General features: G+C 24.7%; 12 protein-coding genes across 12 annotated transcripts; 8 read left to right on the forward strand and 4 right to left on the reverse strand.

Annotated features, from left to right (window-relative positions):
* Positions 1–15: 15 nt before the first annotated feature.
* AAJ76_100081323 (amino acid peptide transporter) lies at positions 16–1,416 on the reverse strand (the record flags this gene model as incomplete). Its single annotated transcript, XM_024473665.1, has 1 exon — positions 16–1,416. One exon carries the CDS (start codon positions 1,414–1,416, stop codon positions 16–18), a length of 1,401 nt encoding a protein of 466 aa, XP_024332396.1.
* A 118-nt stretch (positions 1,417–1,534) lies between these two features.
* AAJ76_100081442 (3-ketodihydrosphingosine reductase) lies at positions 1,535–2,404 on the forward strand (the record flags this gene model as incomplete). Its single annotated transcript, XM_024473666.1, has 1 exon — positions 1,535–2,404. The coding sequence occupies one exon, from the start codon at positions 1,535–1,537 to the stop codon at positions 2,402–2,404; it is 870 nt and encodes a 289-aa protein (XP_024332397.1).
* Positions 2,405–2,455: 51 nt separating this feature from the next.
* Positions 2,456–2,773, forward strand: AAJ76_100082363 (hypothetical protein; the record flags this gene model as incomplete). Its single annotated transcript, XM_024473667.1, has 1 exon — positions 2,456–2,773. One exon carries the CDS (start codon positions 2,456–2,458, stop codon positions 2,771–2,773), a length of 318 nt encoding a protein of 105 aa, XP_024332398.1.
* Positions 2,774–2,781: 8 nt separating this feature from the next.
* AAJ76_100082689 (hypothetical protein) lies at positions 2,782–4,404 on the forward strand (the record flags this gene model as incomplete). The annotated part of the gene is made up of 1 exon (XM_024473668.1): positions 2,782–4,404. One exon carries the CDS (start codon positions 2,782–2,784, stop codon positions 4,402–4,404), a length of 1,623 nt encoding a protein of 540 aa, XP_024332399.1.
* Positions 4,405–4,469: 65 nt separating this feature from the next.
* Positions 4,470–5,207, forward strand: AAJ76_100084377 (3-ketodihydrosphingosine reductase; the record flags this gene model as incomplete). The annotated part of the gene is made up of 1 exon (XM_024473669.1): positions 4,470–5,207. One exon carries the CDS (start codon positions 4,470–4,472, stop codon positions 5,205–5,207), a length of 738 nt encoding a protein of 245 aa, XP_024332400.1.
* A 46-nt stretch (positions 5,208–5,253) lies between these two features.
* Positions 5,254–5,802, forward strand: AAJ76_100085161 (eukaryotic translation initiation factor 4e; the record flags this gene model as incomplete). Its single annotated transcript, XM_024473670.1, has 1 exon — positions 5,254–5,802. The coding sequence occupies one exon, from the start codon at positions 5,254–5,256 to the stop codon at positions 5,800–5,802; it is 549 nt and encodes a 182-aa protein (XP_024332401.1).
* Positions 5,803–5,836: 34 nt separating this feature from the next.
* Positions 5,837–6,295, forward strand: AAJ76_100085744 (transport protein particle complex subunit; the record flags this gene model as incomplete). The annotated part of the gene is made up of 1 exon (XM_024473671.1): positions 5,837–6,295. One exon carries the CDS (start codon positions 5,837–5,839, stop codon positions 6,293–6,295), a length of 459 nt encoding a protein of 152 aa, XP_024332402.1.
* Positions 6,296–7,806: 1,511 nt separating this feature from the next.
* AAJ76_100088823 (forkhead box protein j1) lies at positions 7,807–8,916 on the reverse strand (the record flags this gene model as incomplete). Its single annotated transcript, XM_024473673.1, has 1 exon — positions 7,807–8,916. One exon carries the CDS (start codon positions 8,914–8,916, stop codon positions 7,807–7,809), a length of 1,110 nt encoding a protein of 369 aa, XP_024332403.1.
* A 2,159-nt stretch (positions 8,917–11,075) lies between these two features.
* AAJ76_100090983 (60s ribosomal protein l15) lies at positions 11,076–11,690 on the forward strand (the record flags this gene model as incomplete). The annotated part of the gene is made up of 1 exon (XM_024473674.1): positions 11,076–11,690. The coding sequence occupies one exon, from the start codon at positions 11,076–11,078 to the stop codon at positions 11,688–11,690; it is 615 nt and encodes a 204-aa protein (XP_024332404.1).
* A 1,005-nt stretch (positions 11,691–12,695) lies between these two features.
* Positions 12,696–12,971, reverse strand: AAJ76_100092878 (hypothetical protein; the record flags this gene model as incomplete). The annotated part of the gene is made up of 1 exon (XM_024473675.1): positions 12,696–12,971. The coding sequence occupies one exon, from the start codon at positions 12,969–12,971 to the stop codon at positions 12,696–12,698; it is 276 nt and encodes a 91-aa protein (XP_024332405.1).
* A 1,280-nt stretch (positions 12,972–14,251) lies between these two features.
* On the forward strand, positions 14,252–16,792 carry AAJ76_100094159 (aaa atpase domain-containing protein; the record flags this gene model as incomplete). The annotated part of the gene is made up of 1 exon (XM_024473676.1): positions 14,252–16,792. One exon carries the CDS (start codon positions 14,252–14,254, stop codon positions 16,790–16,792), a length of 2,541 nt encoding a protein of 846 aa, XP_024332406.1.
* Positions 16,793–17,027: 235 nt separating this feature from the next.
* Positions 17,028–20,423, reverse strand: AAJ76_1000100330 (endoribonuclease dicer; the record flags this gene model as incomplete). The annotated part of the gene is made up of 1 exon (XM_024473551.1): positions 17,028–20,423. One exon carries the CDS (start codon positions 20,421–20,423, stop codon positions 17,028–17,030), a length of 3,396 nt encoding a protein of 1,131 aa, XP_024332407.1.
* Positions 20,424–20,560: the final 137 nt, after the last annotated feature.

The following is a 20,560-nucleotide window of genomic DNA, read 5'->3' on the forward strand; positions in this document are numbered from 1 at the left end:
AAAATTTAATTTTTTTTATTTATTTTTTATGTAAGTAGCCTCATACTTAAACAAATATAAAGCCGCAATAAGTCCTAAAAATGAATAAATAAAAAAATTAAATGTTTCGGATTCTATTACACTTAGAAATGATGTTATACTAAGCGCAGAATATATTATTACGAGAAAATTTCCGAAAGTGACTGTTAGTAACCATGCAGCCAATATTGACGTTTTAATTGTGTCAGGTGCTTCTGAATATGCGAATTCTAAACCTGTCATATTTAACAAAATTTCACCTGCAGTTAATAAAATATATTGAGGTAATTGCCATAAAATACATATTTTGCTATTTGAAGCGCTAGATAAAAAAATTGCATGTTCTAAAATCGCCGAAACCAAGAAACTTACAGATGCTAAAAAAATCCCGCTTGCCATTTTTTTAATTGGCGTTAATTTAAAACCTAAAGATTCAATAAAAGGGTATAGGCACTGCGAAAATAATGGTATAAAACATAAAATAAATATAGAATTCCATGTTTGCATTTGCGATGAAAGAATTTTGAATTCTGAGTTAAAAAACGCTGCTTTTGTACTCATTTTAAATCCTTGCTCAACCCAAGTAGATGACTGTTGATCGTAAAGCATCCAAAAAAAAGCAACTGGCAAAAACAACTTAAATAGGTTTTTGTAACAAAATTTTTTTGATTGTTTTTCAAAAATTTCTTTTGCTATACTGTCTTCATCTAGGCTTTTGGTGTTGTTTTTATTTGAATTAAATAGGTTTTTTAATTTTCCGCACATATCTATAAGTTTTTGTTTATTAGGTCTTTTTTTAATGTAATGTTTTGATCCTAAAAAAAATAGTACAATAGAAATAAAAAGCAAGAAACTTGAACTTCCAAAAGCTAGTGGATAACATGTTTCTTTACCAAAGCATGAAGCATCAGCCATAATTGGCACAAAAAATGTGGATATCATACTTCCCATATTTATAGCAAAATAAAAAAAACTAAAAAACTTATTTAGTTTTTTATGATCTCCATTGTCACCAATTTGATCTCCTCCAAATGCTGCAACACAAGGCTTAATACCACCTGTTCCAAATGAAATTAACCCCAAACCAAGATAAATTAAATATGTTAGTTTATTTGTATATGAACTAAAAGCAACCAATAATGTACCTAAAAAATAGACTATACTTAGATATAGTATTGTTTTGTACTTTCCTAAAAATATATCAGAAATTAATCCACCGAATAATGTAAACATGTAGCACATCGACACGAAAAAATGCACAACGAAAATTGCCAATTTGTTCGACAAATTTAATTCATTTCTTAGAAAACTGAATAAAACTGTTTTTAAAGCGTAAAAGCTGTATCTTTCACAGAACTCATTAGCTATAATTAAATATGGAATAGTTTTCTTGATCATAATATTTATAAACTTGAAAATTTTATTTTTATTTTGAAACATATAGAAAACAATGTGTGACCCTTTTAAAATGACAAATGATTAATAAGGTATAAAAAATCCTGTTTTAAGGAGAATCATGATAATTGAAATATTATGGTATTGTCTACCACTTTTAATAGCTTTAAATTATATTTTTGCTAAACGAACAAGTAAAGATAAAATTTATAACAAAAAAGTTTTAATTATTGGGGGAGGAAGCGGTTTAGGAAGATCACTTGCTTACAAACTTAATGGCAGTTTTAACAAAGTTACTATAACATCAAGAAATACAAATCTAATTGAAGAAGTTAATTCTACAACAAATTTTGAAGTATTTTATTGCGATGTATTTGATGATTCATCTTTTGAAAAAACCAAAACTAAATATGATATTATTTTTTATTGCACTGGCCTTGCAATTCCAGGTCCTGTAAATAAATTAAACGTAACGGATTTTAATATTTGTGAAGGTACAAATTATTTAGGAATGATTAAAATACTTAAAAACTATGTTGAATATAACATTAAACCATTTGACTTTATAATGATAGGTTCTACACTCTCAACATTTCCATTAAGAGGATATGCGGCGTACAGTCCTACAAAAAGTGCAATGTTGTCATTTTTTTACACAACATATGAAGAATTTAGTAAAATGGGAGTAAAACTACATTTCTTTAGTCCACCAAACATGCAAACAAGAGGATTTGAAATTGAAAATGAATCTAAGCCAACTTATACAAAAACGGTTGAGAGTTTTTTTACTGTGTATGATCCCGATGATTGCGCAGCATATTTAATACAAAATTTTAGAAATCGTAAAATTATTACAATTGACTGGTTTACATATTTCTGTCACATTAAATTCGAATGTGAAAAAGTTGTTGATTATTTTTGGTTTCCTGTAGCAGTAGTCGTTGTATATTTGGCAAAAACAACAACCAGATTGCTTTCTAAAATGTTTTAATAAATAATTGGACAATTAAAAAAAAATTTAGTTTAAGGGCATAGTTTTTTTATGTACACCGAAAGTTACTCTTCAGTTTCAATAGAAATGGTTTATCTAATACATAAAACAAGAATTTTTAACAAACAAAAGAAACTTGTAATACAAAATTTTGATGATTTTATTTACCATAACTTTCAAATATTAAAAGAATTTAAGAATTATGTAGATATACTAGAAACTGAAATATTATTAAAGGTTATATTAAAACAGGTTAATCAATACAATAATTTTGTAATTATAAATGGCAAGTTTAATGGATTTGAGAAAGAATTTTTAAGACAACTTTGCATAAAGAAAAATTTAAATATTATAAACTTTTTGTTTTAAACAAATTTATGCAAAAAAAATATAAAAAAAATTATTTGCATAAATGTATGAATGATGAATTTGAACAAAATAAAATTCTCAAACTATTACAACATCCTTTAAAAAATGTTAATCTTGTTCAAATTGTTGAAAAACTTCAATCTATAAATTGTATTGTTATACAAAAGAAAATATTTAAGCTACTTGGTGTAAATATTTCTATTAAAAAAATTAAAGAGTTCAATATTTTTGGTCTTTTAACTGATGATTACTTAAATGCATTAAAATCCCGACAGTTTGATTCTTTCGTCTATTCATTTAATTTGACACATAAAATTATTCCTTGCTCTATTGTAAAAGAAATATTGTATAAAAAAGCAATGTATGATGAAGGATATGCCTACATCAATCCAAAGACTATTAACATCTATATAAAAAAAGAGAGTTACATAATTAAATATGATTCGATAGAAAGTGTAAACATTACAAAAAAAGTTGTGGTTATAAAGTTGAAGAATACAAACTTATTTAAGTTTTTGATAGACTCTAATGATTCTGATTTTATACAAAAATTTGAAGAAAAAATTTATTTTAAAATTATTGTTAATAAGAGGTGTAGCAATGACGAAAGCCAGTTTACTAAAAATCCAAAGATTATGTTGCAAAAGCAAAAAGATACATTATGTAAATTGGCAATTCCATCTCCAGATAACACGACTTTTATAAAGTTTCAAAATTCATCTTTGTCGCCTGATAACTTTATAACAAATTTTCAACATACAAGTATTAATTTAAACAATACACAATGTAAAACACCATATGACAAAAATAATAAATCTGTTAAAGATAATAGTAATAATAAGAATAATTTAAGATACAAAAAAGATACTGACAATGAATATTTGGTTAAACTACGTGATAAAAACGTATCAAAGGAAATTAGCAAAAATATTTTTGTCAAGAAAACTTTAAATGAGAGGTCTTATGACAGCTTAGGGAAAGATAACAAATTTGTATTCAATTCTCAATCATGTGATCCTATTCATCATAAAAAGACAAATGTAAGTAACAAAGTGCAAGAAAGTATACATTTAGATGTCGAATCGGTTATAGAATTAAATAATTCTTTGGTTTCAAGCTCAATAAAAAACAAACAAAGTATTAAAAACACTTCCAAAGTAACTAATAAACATACACGAAAAGATAGAATTAAGCAGAAAACAAATAATAGATCTTGTAAGAGTATAGCCAAAGGCAACATAAAATCTAAAATTTCTTATTTACAATCCGAACTTTCTCTTCAGGCTTTTTATGAGGAACAAACAATTTCTGAAAATTTACACATTCAATTGGCTACATCTTGTAAGCAAAGAAAAATATTTAATAATACACAATATACTAATACTTTATCATCAAATGAAGGAACCCCGTCTTTTGTAGATAACCAATCTATTCTCGTAATACAATTATTAAATTGTAGTTCTCCTATAAAAAATATGAAATTAAGAATGCGTAAATTACAAAAGATTTTTAGGCGTTTTGTCAAACATACTTATAAGAAAAACAAAAATATTATTTACAATTCATATATGATTGTAAATAATTATTTGTCTAAATATAAAGAGATTTTAAACATTGCCAATGAAATTTAGATCAATCAGTAAAAAAAGGAGCAAGTTGATTCCTTTTATTTAAATTTTCACAATGTAAAATCACGATGTTAAAAATGTTTAAAAAGCAAGTACAAAATAAACCCAAAAACTTCAAATTTTGTAAATCTGGGTTTATTTTGTCATCAGAAACTTTAAATGAGTATGAATACATTAAAAAACTCTTTTTCATTTCTGTTTCTATTTTTACTAGAACCACATCGAAAAGTAATGGAATTGAAGAAATAAAACGACTTTTATTATTTTATGAGAAATCTGATACACTAATGTGTAGCTTAATAGATGAATTTTTTTCAAAAAGATTTATAGAATCTATCGACAGGAGGTATGCTTTATTTGAAATATTAGATAAAATATTAAGAATGTTTTACGTGTTTGACAAACTTAGATTAAAGGCTGTAAAACCTTTTCATAATTTTTCTTTTTTTAAGATTAAAAATAGATCATGCATTAGTGAAAGAGAAATTATAAAATTAAGTACATTTGCAAGTATAGCTATGCCAATGGCGAGATTATTTATTTCATATTTTAGTGCTGAGGATTTTGAGATTTTTCATCCTATGATTTTAAAAAAGAGAACTACTTTATTTATTGGAGACACAAAAAAGGGATATTTAAAATATATTTGTGCAATTTTGGTAGAGCATACTAAACTTAAGTATCTTAAAATATTTATGTGCGCATTATATGAAAAATTGAATAAGGACAGCACGTTTGATATTTTTTATGAGCAACTAAACTCTAAAGAACAGGAGTACTTTATAGATTTAGTTAATCTTTTGTAAGTCGACTAGTTCATAGAACAAAACATACAATATTTTATACCCTTAAATGAAATTGAATATAAAAAAGAAAAATGAAGACATTATTTTATGTGACACAAATTATGTTGTAACATATAAAGAAATTGACGACACAGAAATTAATAAAGAGACGTATAATAAAGATTTAGAAATTATTTGCGAAATTGAAAGTATAAATAATTTGGTTTATTTTTTAGAAAGGCTTAAAGCCTTTGAAACAGTAAGAGATTGTTACATTAATGTTTTTAAAGAAGGGATACAGCCTCTTTGGGAGGATGAGAATAATAAAAATGGATGCAACTGGAGTCTTGTACTAAAAAAGGAAATTTGTCAAAGATATTTTGAAAAATTAATAGTTAGAATGTGTACTGGATTTTTTAGGGTTATTGTTCCTTCAGGTGTTGTGGGAGTTTATAAAGATAATAGATTTAAGTTATCAATTTGGTCAAAAACGATTCCACAACCAAGTGAACATGTAAATGCCATAAATGAACTTAAGAGTGCTTTAGATATTAATTTTAATGTGTCATTTCAGTATAAAAAGCATAGTAAATTACTAGAACCTAGAGAAGAATAAATAAATAATTATTTATTTTATTTTTTATATCCTTATGAAAGAAGATAATGATTTTTTAAAATATGCAATATGTGCTTTAATACAAGATTTAAAGGATAATAATGAAGACATAGAACAGGAAATGAAAAAGGTAGGACATATTTTAGGAAGAATGGCATTAGAACATGACGATTTCCAAAGGGAATTGGATTTGGAGAGTTTACTTTACAAAATTACATATACATTTTTAGATAAAATATATTCGACTTCTAGAAAATTAGAAGTTTCTACTAAAAATAGTAAAGAATATTATATTTTTGAACATGAACCACTTTTTTCTCAGCACGTTTCTTTACCAGAATCTTGGAAAGATTTTTGTCCAGAATCAATAATGTCAGGGGTAATTGAATACGCGCTGCTTGCATCTGGATTTGAATGTGAAGTTAATGGATATATTAAACCTTGTAAAAATAATACTAATACCGTAGTTTATCAAATTAAACTTAATGATTAGATTTAATTATTTATTTTGTAGTAAAATTATTTAGAATAAATTTATTTTTAACATAAATTTTCAACGAAGCTGGTTTTATTGTATTACTTTTTGTACAATTTTTTTAGTTACCTTTCAACCATAAAATATAATTGAAATGATTTTAAGTAAATAATTCAAATAAATTATTAGCTAAGTTATTTAAGCATAATAATAAGCTTTTTGTTCCGTAAAAAATTTTATACTTTTTTGATACTTAATATCCGCTTATCTGTTTTGGCATAAAAAATAGCTTTGAAGACTAAAAACAGTAATAACTTTTTAACTTAAGTTTACATGTAAAGATGATATTATAAATGGTGTCAGATGTACATATAATTTATTAAAATGATTGACTATTGTTACAAATGAAAAAAGAGTATATTAAAAATTGTTAAAAAAAGAATAATAAATCAGTATATTTTTAACTAATTAAATTTACTAGATAATATATTACATTATAAAACCGACACAATAAATTTATAAGTTTTTTTACTTAGCAAGAAAAGACAAAAAATGAAGGATTTTTTTATTATCAAATTATTTAGTCAATCATTAAACTGGGATTTGTAAGATGTTGAAAACATTTCTAAAAAATATAAATTTGCAATTATTAAACTATAGTAATCATTAGAAACATTTTAATTATAATACAAATAAGATACTTTTTTAAAAAAATAAAACTACCGCCGAAAAATTGGCTTTATAAATAATTAACTGATGAACAACAGTTTAATTTTTATTTTGTATATTTTGATAAAATTAACGGATTGTAGGAAAAAAACGTTAAAAAAATAAGCAAATATTCGAAAAAAACTATTTAATTTTACAGGATTAAATTAATTAAAGGACATGCTAATAAGTCAAGTAGATGACACGAACCAAAACTGTACAGGTCTAATGTTTAGAAATTTATTGTGAAAAAATAAAATTTTATAAGTCTTTCACAAAATATTTTAATTTGTATTACTAAAACTATCTATTAATTAAAAGATGTTATTAACAGTTTTTTTGCTTTAAAAAACCAATTTAAAATGATTATATTAGACAATTTTGTATTAATTATTCATTACTGTACTATTAAACTTATAGTGCTTTCTTATTAAAAAATTTATTTTCAGAAGACAGTTAATTTAAAGCGGTTATTTAAATAAAATTGCAAAATTTCGACAAAAAAATTCCATATTAATAAAACAAACTTACCTAGAACTGTATTTTATAATAGTAAAATATTATTTAAGATTAAAAATGATACATTATTATTACACAGAACAAAACTAAATATAATATTTAAAATTAAAAACAAATCAATTAAAATTTTACAGTGCAACAATCATTTTATGTCACTTTACATTTTTAGGACATTTAATGCAATCTCTTTCGGAATTTTAATTTAATTAAAATCAATTTTTTTACTTTTTGATCGTGAAATTTTTTTATTTTTAAAAACAATAACAGTTATATAAAACTTAATTTTACCACTAATCATTTATTTACATCTGATAATATCTTGGATCTTCTGAATTTAGTCCATAAGAATGATGATTCATCAAATTTTCTTCTTCAAAAGTCTTTCTCTTTTTCCTGTTTTCTTCTTGTGCAATAAACTCTTCATCAATCATCCATTTCCCTCCTTTCCCTCTCGTTCCAGGCTCCCGCGCTACCTTTTTAAAACATTTACTAAGCGATAAGTTATGTCTTATTGAATTTTTCCATACAGGATTGGCATATTTATAGTATTCAAAGTTATCTTCAATCCATTTATATATTTCTCCGAGTGTAAGTTTTCCATCTTGGCTTCCATTTAAAGCCCTAGTGATTATTTGCGCATATGAAAAAGCAGGCTTGGCATGATTTTCTTTATTTTTCATTGTATTAATAGGCATATTTTTATAGAACATTCTTGGATCAATACATGGATCAGAAATAGGTCTTACTGATTTGTTATAAAAATCATTATGTATTTGCGTATTGCGTCTATAATGCATAAATGGATTACTTCTGTTGGATTTAATTACATCTGCTTCGCTAAAAGACCTTTTTTTATTAAAATTCATAAAAGGATGAGTAAATAAATTATTTGACTGGGTATTTATTTCTGGTATTCGATTGGCGTAAAAACCATTATCATATTCCATTTGCTTGTGATCATAAATGTCAGTTTGATAAAAGAATCCAAAAGAAGGTCTTTGATTTATTGTAGCATTATTAAGGGATTTATTTCGATTATATTTTCTATCATTATATTCTTGATCAAACATGCTCTTATTATCGATGTTATGTTGGAAGTCATTTTCTGTTAGATTTTTATTATGTTTTTTATCTTCTTGGCTATTTACATGTTTGAAAAATTCTGGTGTTTTCATAAAAAAAGAATTTATTCCTCTGGTACTAGAAATATCAATATTATCTTTAATCTGATTAGGTACACTGAGATCTAGCTCAATACCTTTGGTTATAACATTCATCCCACTATTATTACTTTTAAGGTTGTCCTTAAAATCAATACCGTTGCATAAATGACTATTCAATAGTTCTTTTTCGTTTTCTGTACAGTCTATTTTGTTAAAAGAAAAATCATCTTCGCTCTCTTTGCTGTTCATGTCTTATATATCCCCTATTTTTTTTGATTTGTTTTGGTAAACATATCACAAGCATAAAGTTACAATTATTAAGATATTATGATACATGTTTTATAGACCATTACTGTCTAATAGTTATAATTTGTGCATTAATTTTTAATTTAACATCATGTAATCAATTTTAAAAATTTGCAGAAATAAACAAATAAATAAATTAGGTGAGAATAAACTGCATAAATAGGTAAAATAAAGACATTTGAGAATTTAATAAAAATGAAATTATTGGCATTAATTTTATTTTCTAAAGATTTTGTAATTAATTATATTTATTTTCTTTTATTTTAATTAAAAAACAAATATAAAATGGTTTTTAAAAAAATAAATTTCTTTTAATTTTGTTTGTAAGAAAATTTAACTTTAAATGTTTCTTTTTATTAAATATTTATAAAAGACTCTTGTAATTTATTTAAATATATATTAACTGAACAAAAATCTTGTACTCTTGTTAATCTTCAAACCTAAAAAATTAATTTATAATTTCTAAGCATTAAAGTTCTTTATTAAATTTACAGTCTTGTATTTTTATTTTTTTTATACTTTATTCTAAAATAAACTTAATTGTAAGATGTACTCAAGTGATTTTTAAATTAAAATGGTATAAAAGTACATCTAAAACAAGCTTTAAATAATTATTAATGCCTGTTAAAATTTCTAAATCCATTTTTAAATCTTATAAATCAAAGGTTTTGTTCTACTTCTGCAAATTTGAGGGTAAATTAAATAATTTTAAATCTGTAGATTTTAAAATACAAAAAAGGCTTATAATTGATTACATAAATAATTTTAGATACATCATATAGTAATGATAATAATTATTAAATGTACATTATTGTTTTAATAGTTGATTGAATTTTTATAGCAGACCTTCTTTATAAATTTTTTACAAAAAAATATTTTATCTAATTTTACTCTTTGTCCTAACATTGTACAAGATAACTTTTTATGCATTATAAAATTTATTTATAATTTGTAAATTTTAATTTATATAAATTAATTTTGCTTTCTACAAGTCTTGTTGAATAAAAAATAATACTAATACTACTATATTTACTGGTTGTGTAATGTTATAATGCAATTTACGTCGATAAGATTCATTTTTAACTTCATACAATTTTTACGTGTTTTAATTAAAAACTTTGATGTTTTTCTAAAAATTTTTGAAATTAAATTTAAAAGAATTTAATAGCATAAATAGAAGATATCAAAATAAAGATGAAAGGTTACAATAATATACATTTCAAGTTGTAGTTAATTTCATGATTTATAATATAGTGAGAGAGTAGTAACATATTTTTGTTACAGCAAATAGAAAATAATTATTGAAATATTATTAGGTGTGTATGTAGGAATAGATGTGTATTAGTTGTGTATTTTTACGATGTCATATTTGACAAAAACATCTTTTAATAATTTAAACAATTGTCCATATATTTCATTCAACAACTTATACACTATTTAAAACTTTAAGATGTTTGTAATTTAAAGAGCCAATATTTAAACAATGTATGTATTGTCAATTGTGATATCAAGCCAAAGTAAACCAATACGAAATTAAACAAGCAAAAAATAATCGACAAGAGTTGTGAAAAAATTAAATTTTGAGTATAAAACCTTTTATTTCTTTCTTATGAATAATTATTATGAAAATTACACCACAAAAGCACTAGCAATATTTTTTTACAGTTTCTTTTCTTTTTCTACTTAATTAATTTCAATAGATAGCCTTTTTTTGTAAAGCACCTTTCTAAACTATAAAAAATGTTAGATATCGTTGTAATAGAAATACATTTAGATTGAAACTTACTAGTTAGTTACATATTTGATTTTACTATTATTATTTCGTTGCAAATGATTTTCGAATTCACCATTTTTTAATTGTAAAAACACTTATTTCGCCTCAAAAATATATAACAGAATTTCTGTAAGAGGATGAATACCAAATTTATACAATTTTAATGGGTTAATTAAAATTAAAAATCGTATTTCTATTTTACAAATATTCTCAACTTATATATCTTTTACATGTTTTATTTAAATTTATATGTTATAATAAACTTTACTTTTATTCACTGGCATTCTATTCTTTCTAAATTTATAAATTTTTTTATTTTATCACCCCAATGGCAGCAGCTGATTACATCAGGGAAATCCAAAAATCTAAACAATCCGATAACATGAGATATCTTCTTAGATTAAGGGTCTGTGAGTATAGACAGAGAGGGGAAGTGTTTAGGATACCACGCCCCACCTTTTTACAGAGAGCACGAACTCTTGGTTACAGAACCAAAGAAGGAATATTGTGTTATATTGCCAGGGTTAAAAAAGGTAACAGAAAGAGAGAATACAATAATGGTAACACTAGAGGTAAATGTAAGAATGCTCGTATTCATCAGATTACTCCAGCTGTAAGGCATCAGGCCACTGCAGAACAAATTGTTGGTAAAAGACACCCAAATCTAAGAGTGTTAAATTCTTACTGGGTTAATCAAGATTTAGTTTATAAATATTTTGAGGTTATTATGGTTGATCCTAATCATAATGCTATAAGAAATGATCCTAAGCTTAATTGGATTTGTAAGGGTGTTATGAAACACCGTGAATGTCGTGGTCTTACATCTGCCTCTAAAAAGAGTAGAGGATTGGGTCATGGAATTAAATATAATAATACAATAGGAGGATCAGTTAGAGCATGCTGGAAGAGGAATGTTACAACTAGTTTAAGAAGATTTAGATAATAAAATATTATTTATTTAGTAATGTAAATGTTTTATAGATAGTTTTTATATTAAATAGTAACATTTCTAAAATTTATTTTGTAAAAAAAATACTAATGAACATGCTAAGAAAATATTATATCAAACATAATAAATATTAGAGATAAATAAAGAAGTGTAGATTATATATATAAATGAATTTTATAGTTTATTACTAAATAAATTTATGGTGTTTTAAATTAAGTGTGGCGTATTGCATTAGTGAGCTTTAATGTAATAAAGTAATTTAAAAGTAGATAAATTATTAAACGACATTTTTCAAAGTCACCATTGTCTTACAGTAAATAACGTATACGGATGATTGTATGGAGAAATTAACGAGTTAAAATCTTATAATTAATTTTAGAAAGTTTAGCTATTGTAAGCAAAAATTAGCCTAAAATAATCTAAAAGAAGAGAAGTCATCTAAAAACTATTATTATTTATAAGTGTAAAGATAAATGCAAATATTAACATATTTGCATTTATGTGTTTATTTACTAAAATGTTTTTTGTATTATTACACATCGTATATTAAAAGGCTTATATAGAGATATTAAAATCATTTATAGTAGAATTATTACAATGTATTCTTTTTGTTATAAGTTTTTGCTTCTAAACTTGGCCAACTTTTTATGTTATTTGCGGATATTAAGTTTTTTATAAAAATTTTAAATAGTTAAACTCTTCAGGATCATCTTATGCACTCTGGCTTGTTCATGGTTTTAATTCAATACCATTACTAAACTACTTGTGAAATTGTTTTACACATCATTCTATGCAAAATAATTTCGCTCCTATATTTGTAAACGGGAACTTATGATTTTTAAACAAATCGCATTTGTATTATTCTTCACTTTGATTGTTTTAATAATTAAATTGTTATTTTTTATTTAACTATCAAAATATTTCGTATAGTACAATAAAAGACATTATAATGTTTTATTTTACGTTGTGACTTTTTAAGAATATTATAAAAATGTTTATTTATCTTTTGTAAAATAACAATCCATAGAATATATAAGTCATATCTACAACATACAAGATATATTTTTCAGAAGGATAACAACCAACCATATTTGAAAATGAAAGAGGAATTAATCCATAAATAGCAAACTGTGAATTAATAAACAGTGCACTAAAAAGGGAACCTATTGTTAAAAAAATATAAAAAATAAAAGCAGAAGAATCAACATAGCTAAAAAAGTCATCTTCACTAAATATATATTTCTTACTTAATTTACTTTCTGATTTTTTGTTCATGCTCTTTAGGGTATTATTTACACTAAAAATGCAAATAAAGAATAAATCATTGGCACTTAAAAAATCAATAAGTTATAAGCATGTGTAAATTTTTATTAATAATTAAGTAATTTAAATATGGAATAATATAATTTTTGTAATGATACTGTAATCCGTTTATTTTCATATTTTAGTTTGATAATCCAATTAATTTAAGTAAATTTATTTGTGCTTAAAATAATATTTAATTTGAGTTATAGACGATAATAAAATTTCAATCATTTTATTTTTTTTAAGATGATTGTAAGGTAATAATATCTTTGTTATATTTTAGTGTCAATACATTGAAATTCAACAAGTAATAAAAATATCATTTAAAATAATTAACATTATTTATACAAAGTTAAAAACTTTTTGAAAGCATAAATGTTCAAACAAAATATATAATTTTTTTTTAAAAATTAAAATTTCTGTGCATAAACAATACAGTGAGGGACGATTTATTCCTCCCACTAAAATGTAGATTTTATCCTTCTAATAAGGTTAAAGACATCTCTCGTCTAAACTAAAAGCAGTTTAAGAGATATATCGGGGTTCGTTGCTAATTAAAACCTATAATCGAAGTATTTAATTAACTTGTGTTTTTTAAATAATTTTTTTATTTGAAAAGTTATTCATCCTTGACGATTTTATCCACCCCCTTTTGAGAAAATAGTAAATAAAATTGCCTTCCGATGTATAACTTAAAAAATAATTTTAAGCAAAGCCTGGCACAAAAAGATTAAAAAAGCATTACAACTTAAATTATACATTTTGCTGTCGTAATAATTTTTTATTTTATTGTACATATTTACTAGATGTTATTCACAAAATTGTTCTATAGTACAAACGCAATAAATTTTTTAATAACACAGAAATTTTACAGCTAGAAGTTATGTAAAAAATACAATACTTTTGTCAGCCAATCTGCATAATGTTGTAAAGTTCTTTTTAGGAATATTTGCTAATTTTTTCATAAATTAAATAAAATTAATTAAAAACGCAATTTGATTAATTTGACACCTTGGCAATAATGTTTTAACGCTTTTATTAAAACATGCCAATAAATTATTGGCAAATCATTTGGATCAATAAAATCAAAGGTTTTAACTTAAACAATAAAAATATTATTAAATCCATTTCCTACAAAAAGTCTTCAGAATGTAACATTAAAGTTTTTCACCAATTTGTTTATTTTTTCAGGAAAATTCTAGAATTTTCTAGAATAAAAAAAGTATATAATAAAAAAAAATTACACCCCTATGTCACAAAATAAATGTACTAATAAAGCACGTGAACTTATTGAACAGGCAATGGCAAAGGCAACTCTTAATAGAAACACACAATTAGAACCAGAACATTTTTTAAACGTACTACTTGAAGATTCAAATTCTATTTTAAGAAAAGTTCTCCCCAAAGAAGAAACGAATATTTGGATTGATAAAATTATCAATAAAATTAATACATTTGGTAAGGCAGGTCAACCAGTAGAACCACAATTTACTTACAAAATATCACAAATTTTAAAAACTGATGATGAATATATTTCTGTTGATTCTATTTTAATTAATATTCTTGCATTAGACAGCATAAAGAGCTATTTAAAAGATGCAGAAGAAATAATAAAGAAATTGAAAAGTTTTAGAGGCAATAAGAAGATGGATAATGTAGATGCGGATGATACAGAAAATGTAATGTCAAAATTTGCTGTAGACATGGTTGCACAAGCACGCCAAAATGTTTTTGATCCTGTTATTGGACGTGAACAAGAGATTAGAGAAATTATTGAAATTTTATGTAAAAAAACAAAAAGTAATGCAATTATGGTAGGAAAACCTGGTGTGGGTAAAACTGCTATAGTAAATGGAATAGCACAGAGGATAGCAAATGGAGATGCACCTGGATTAAAAAATGCTAAAATTTATAATGTAGATATTGGAGGGATGGTAGCAGGTGCCTGTCATAGAGGAGATTTTGAACAAAGATTAAAGGATTTAATTAAAGAAGCCGAAACAACCCCTGGTGTAATTTTATTTATAGATGAAATACATATTATTTTAGGAGCAGGTAAAACATCTGATAGTGCTATGGATGCGGCTAACATGCTTAAGCCAGGTTTAGCAAATGGTTCTATAAAATGTATTGGTGCTACGACAGAAGATGAATATAGAAAATATGTAGAATCAGATCCTGCATTTGAAAGAAGATTTGTACAAGTTCCAATAAGAGAACCTTCAGTTGAAGATTCTATTACAATGTTAAGAGGTATAAGAGAGAGAATGGAATTACATCACGGTGTAAAAATTAGTGATAATGCTTTAGTTTATGCAGCCAATGCTTCTAAACAGTATATTCCTAATAGAAGATTACCAGATATAGCAATTGATTTAATTGATAGTGCTTGTGCTAGTGCTGTTATTTCTTTAGAAAGTCAACCGAAGGAAATATTAGAAGCAAAAAATAAATTATGGTCTTTAGAATTAGAAAAGACAAGTTTAGAAATGGATTTAAAAAATACGCCTAATTCTGAAATATTACTAAAGAAGTTGGAAGAGATTCAAAAAAGGATTGAAGTTATTAAAGAATCAATGGTACCTTTAGAAGAAAATTATCAAAATGAAAAGAAAGACATTATACAAGCAAAAGAATTACGTAAAAAGTTGGAAGATACAAGAATTAAATTACAACAAGCAGAAAGAGATAGACAGTCATACTTGGCTTATGATCTTAAAACAAATGTTATACCAATTCTAGAAGAGGAATTAACAAAATTAACAGGAGTAGAAATAATTGAGACACATCATGTTGCAGAAAAAATAAGTAATTGGACAGGTATTCCTGTTAAGAGATTGACAATGAAAGAAAATGAAAGATTATTGGGAATGTCTAATAGGATTAAACAGCGAATTTTCGGGCAAGATGAAGCAGTTGATACTATAACTGCTTCTATATTGCAATCGCGTGTAGGTCTTGCACGAAAAGATAAGCCTATTGGTGCTTTTCTTCTTTTAGGACCAAGTGGTGTTGGAAAAACAGAATTAGCAAAAGCCGTGGCTGCTGAGTTATTCGATGATGAAAAGAATATGGTAGTTTTAGACATGAGTGATTATGGAAATGAATTGTCTGTTACGAAATTAATTGGTGCATCTGCGGGATATGTCGGTTATAACGAAGGAGGATTTCTTACAGAACCAATTAGACGTAAACCTTACAATGTAATTCTTCTAGATGAAGTTGACTTGGCTCATCAATCTGTACTTAATGTTTTATATCAATTACTCGATGAAGGTCGTATCACCGATGGAAAGGGTGTTGTAGTTGATTTTAGAAATTGTGTAATTATTATGACTTCTAATCTTGGACAACATGTAATTATGAATTCTAATGGAATTGGAGATAATGAGAAAGTAGAGTTAGAACAAATAGTACTTAAAAGATTTGGTCCACCATTTGTAAACAGGATTGATAATGTGATATATTTTAATCAGTTAGATTATGCATGCCTTGGTAGAATTTTAGATTATCAAATTAATGAATTGAATAAAACACTAGAAGAAAAAAATATTAAATTTGCTATTAGTAATGCTGTAGCTCAAGAAATGGTTTTAAAAGCGCATTCTTCTGTTTATGGTGCGAGATTAATGAAAAGGCTTGTACAAACGCATTTTACAAGTGCTCTGACACAATTTTTATTGAAGAGAACTGATAATGAAAATTTGTATATTAAGTGTTTTGAAAAGAATGAGAATCAGCCAGGTGAGTTAGTGGGGGATTATGTTTACCAATTTCAAAAATTTAATTAAATTTTATATTTTATTTTAATTATATGTTTTTTATAAAGATTGCTATTATCAATTTTTTTAAACGCAAATTAAATTTTACTTTTTTCATGAAAATTGCTAATATATTAAATTTTTTACTTTATATTTTTTTAATAAATTACTAAAATATTCAATTTTTATGAAAATTGCTAATATATTATTTTTTTATATTTTTTAAAATATTTAATTGATAACTTAACATACAAAAAACAAATCCTTAGCATTCATAAACATTTTCAGTCATGAGTTTTAGTACTGTCTTAAAAAACATGTCTGTCATCTCGAAATCAAACTCAGAATCTAAAATTACTGCACCTGCTAGTGCCTCAAAAATGTCACCATAACATTTACTTACTTTATTATTATTAAAATCTCTTGTTTGATCGCTTAATCCAGTAAAGGAGAAGTCGTAGAGTCCAGATTTAAATAGAATCATTGCAAATGTGTGATTATTAACAAGACTTTTTCGATGTGTATGGAGAGTTTCTGGGTCAGCATCCGTGTATTTAAAAAAAATATAATCAGATACTTTAAGATCAAGAAAGCAATCACCTACAAGTTCTAATTTTTGAAATCTTTCTGAGCCAAAAATATTATCTTTATACGAAGGATGTATCATGGCTTTTTCAATGTATCCTTTATTCTTAAATGTGTAATTAATAATTTTTTCTACTTTTAAAATATTAGCAAGAGGTAATATTCCTTCATATTCACATAGTAGAATTATATTTGGTGTTTTAGTCATAAAATTATTACTATGTCTTTTACTTCCATGATTTTCTAATATACCTATACTTTTAATAAAATTCCATGCCTTTTGAAATCCCTGTTCTATATAATGAACCCCAATCAATGACTCGACTATATCAGCATAGACTTTTTTACCTTTTTCTAAATTTGTATCTTGAGATTGTTTTCTACTGTACAACTTAACAAAATTATACTGATTATTATTCTGAAATAAATTTTTTAAATTTAGACTTTCTATAAGAGATTTATCAAATTCTAAATCGAGAATGGCAGGTGGTTGAAATAGATGTTCTGTATATCTATTAAGTGAAAAATATTTTTGTAAATTTATCTGTCGGCCAACTCTGTACAAATGATCATTGCAAACTAAACCATCTTTAGTGCTTACAAGCTTATTAAGATTATATCCACATTCAGTAAATAAAAATTTACTGACAGAATATTTTAATACTGAATCCCCAATAAACTCAAATCTTTCATATCCTAAATCATTTTGCTGTCCATTCAAAGAATCTTGCAAAGTAAAAGATATCGCTAAGTTAGAATGAGAAATAGAAAAGTTCATATTAACTTTAAATTCGTAAGTTAATGCCAATATTTCAAATATGTTAAAATATTCTACAAATCTTTTATAATCACTCTTTATACTTTTCTTAACAACTGTCACGTAAATTATTTCACAAGCATGAAATTCGGGTTCTTTTTCTTTTTTATGAGAAAAAGGTACAGCAGTAAAAATGACATTTTTATTTTTACCGCTATTCGATAAATTAATTCCATACAAAAATATAAAATACTCTAAAAATGTGTATTCTTTTTTCGATAAATCTAAATTTTTACGATTTTTAATCTTAGAATTTGTAATATCTGTAAATTTTTTATCTGTATCTTCTACATATTCATAAAATAACTTAGTAATGGGATTAAATAATAAATAGTTGTTAAGAATACTATGATTATTAACATCGTATACACTCCCAAAAAAGAAGTTTTCATACAATTCGTTCATGTATTCAAAATCAATCTCTAAATTTTTTATAGGCAACACATAATAAGCATATTTCCGACCTACAGTTTGACTACACGTAATGCGCTTAAAATTTACACCGAAAAAAACAACTTGAAAATTTAAAATTATATTTTTTTCGTGTTGTGTAAAACTTATTCTTTTTATAAATCGTACTTCTGTATTTTTATAGTTAACTTTCTCTGTAAATGTTTCACCTGTACAAATTCCAATATTACTATTATTAAACAAATATAAACTCATTGTATCAGAAAAGCATTTAAAGCAATCGGCCTGCTTTCTTAAAACTTCTTCTGGATCAAAAAAAGGAAAATTTTTTTGTGTTATATCGAAATAATAATCTTTTTTAAACTTGTCATATTCTTCATATCCATCTTTTATATTATTTATAAGTACATATGCCTCTTCTAATGATTGAAAATCAATATCATAGATCTTTTTTATACTTTTGATGTAAAAAAGATTTTCATTAATAAATTTACTTTTTACAGGCAAAAAATTGCTGTCTAAATATCCCGACTCTACCAATTTTATAATAAATCTATAGCACGCATCTTTATTGGCATCCTTTTTCACAGAAAATTCATCAGATTTAAATGTAGCTAATAAAGCATTATTATTAACAATTTTAGGAAATTCAAGACAACAGATAAATGTATTAGGCTTGCTACCATTATAATATATTCTATTTGGTACTAAACATCTAATAAATAAATAATTTTCATGAAATAATCTATTAATTAAATAAAATATGTGTTCATAAAAAGGTATTGAATACTCCCAAGGAAGTGTAGGATTTATGTAATGAGAGTCTTCTCTTGTGTTATATTGCTTATCTTTTTTTACAAAATAAGAATAAAATTTATCAATAGATTCTAATTTACAGATATTATTTATCAAAGCAGTAGGAAAAGACTCACTTTCTTTTAAAAAAATAATAGTTTTAAATTTAGGTAATATTTTTTCATCTACTGGATCTATAATAAATAACGTTGATTCTTCTAAATCCGCATCTAAAGAAATAAAATCTTTGATAAAATAAACATCTTTACTTTCAAATTCAATATGTCCATAAATATACACTGGACCGCACTGAAGATAATTTTTAATTATTTTTTGTTTTTCAAATAATATTGATAAACTTTTTCCATATTCAAGATCTTTATCTGTCGGTGGTATGCTACTTATTTTGCTTTGGTTAATACACTTGCTAATTAATTCAATTGCTTCTAAAATGTCACTTTTTTCTAGTTCACTTAGCCTATTTAATAATTTAACATAAAATTCACTATTTTTATTTTCAATAGTATTTTTCAGTAATCTTTTACATTTTGCGTAATTAATAAATTTATTCGGCGTTTTAGATGAGATTGTAATACATTTTATATTATTTTTTATATCATCATCTTGCTTACTGGCTAGAATAGATTGAAAATAAATAGAGAAATCATCTGTAGGATCTTTTATAAATGAAATACATTTAGGCTTTTTTAGATCATATGCAATGCCATCTATATAAAATATTTTAAAGGCGTGTATAAAATCTGCTTTTATCTCACAATTTATTATAATAACATCATAATGGTACACATTTATAAGACCTTGCCAGGCTAAAAAAATAAATTTTGAAGGATGAATACACAATTTACTGGTCTCTTTAATAAAAGGTATAAGATCTACAAATTTCAGCTTATAATTAGATAAAAATAATTTATCATCAGTTATTAATAAATACTTATCATTACTAGCCATGATTTGTTCTATTTCTCTTTTATATTCATTTTTAGACTCTATACCTAAAGTCTCAATTTTCGTAATAATTTCATTAAAATTCATTAACCCTCTTTATGCAGAAAAAATTTATAGTTTTTTTAAATAAAAATTTGAAGTATAGAACGTTAAAATTTATTTTAAAATATTATTTTTATTTACCAAATCAAACATTTGACATGATAGTTAAAAGATTGATATAT

Source organism: Vairimorpha ceranae, assembly GCF_000988165.1.
Source record: "Vairimorpha ceranae strain PA08 1199 chromosome Unknown NODE_1, whole genome shotgun sequence".
Lineage (NCBI taxonomy): Eukaryota > Fungi > Microsporidia > Nosematidae > Vairimorpha > Vairimorpha ceranae.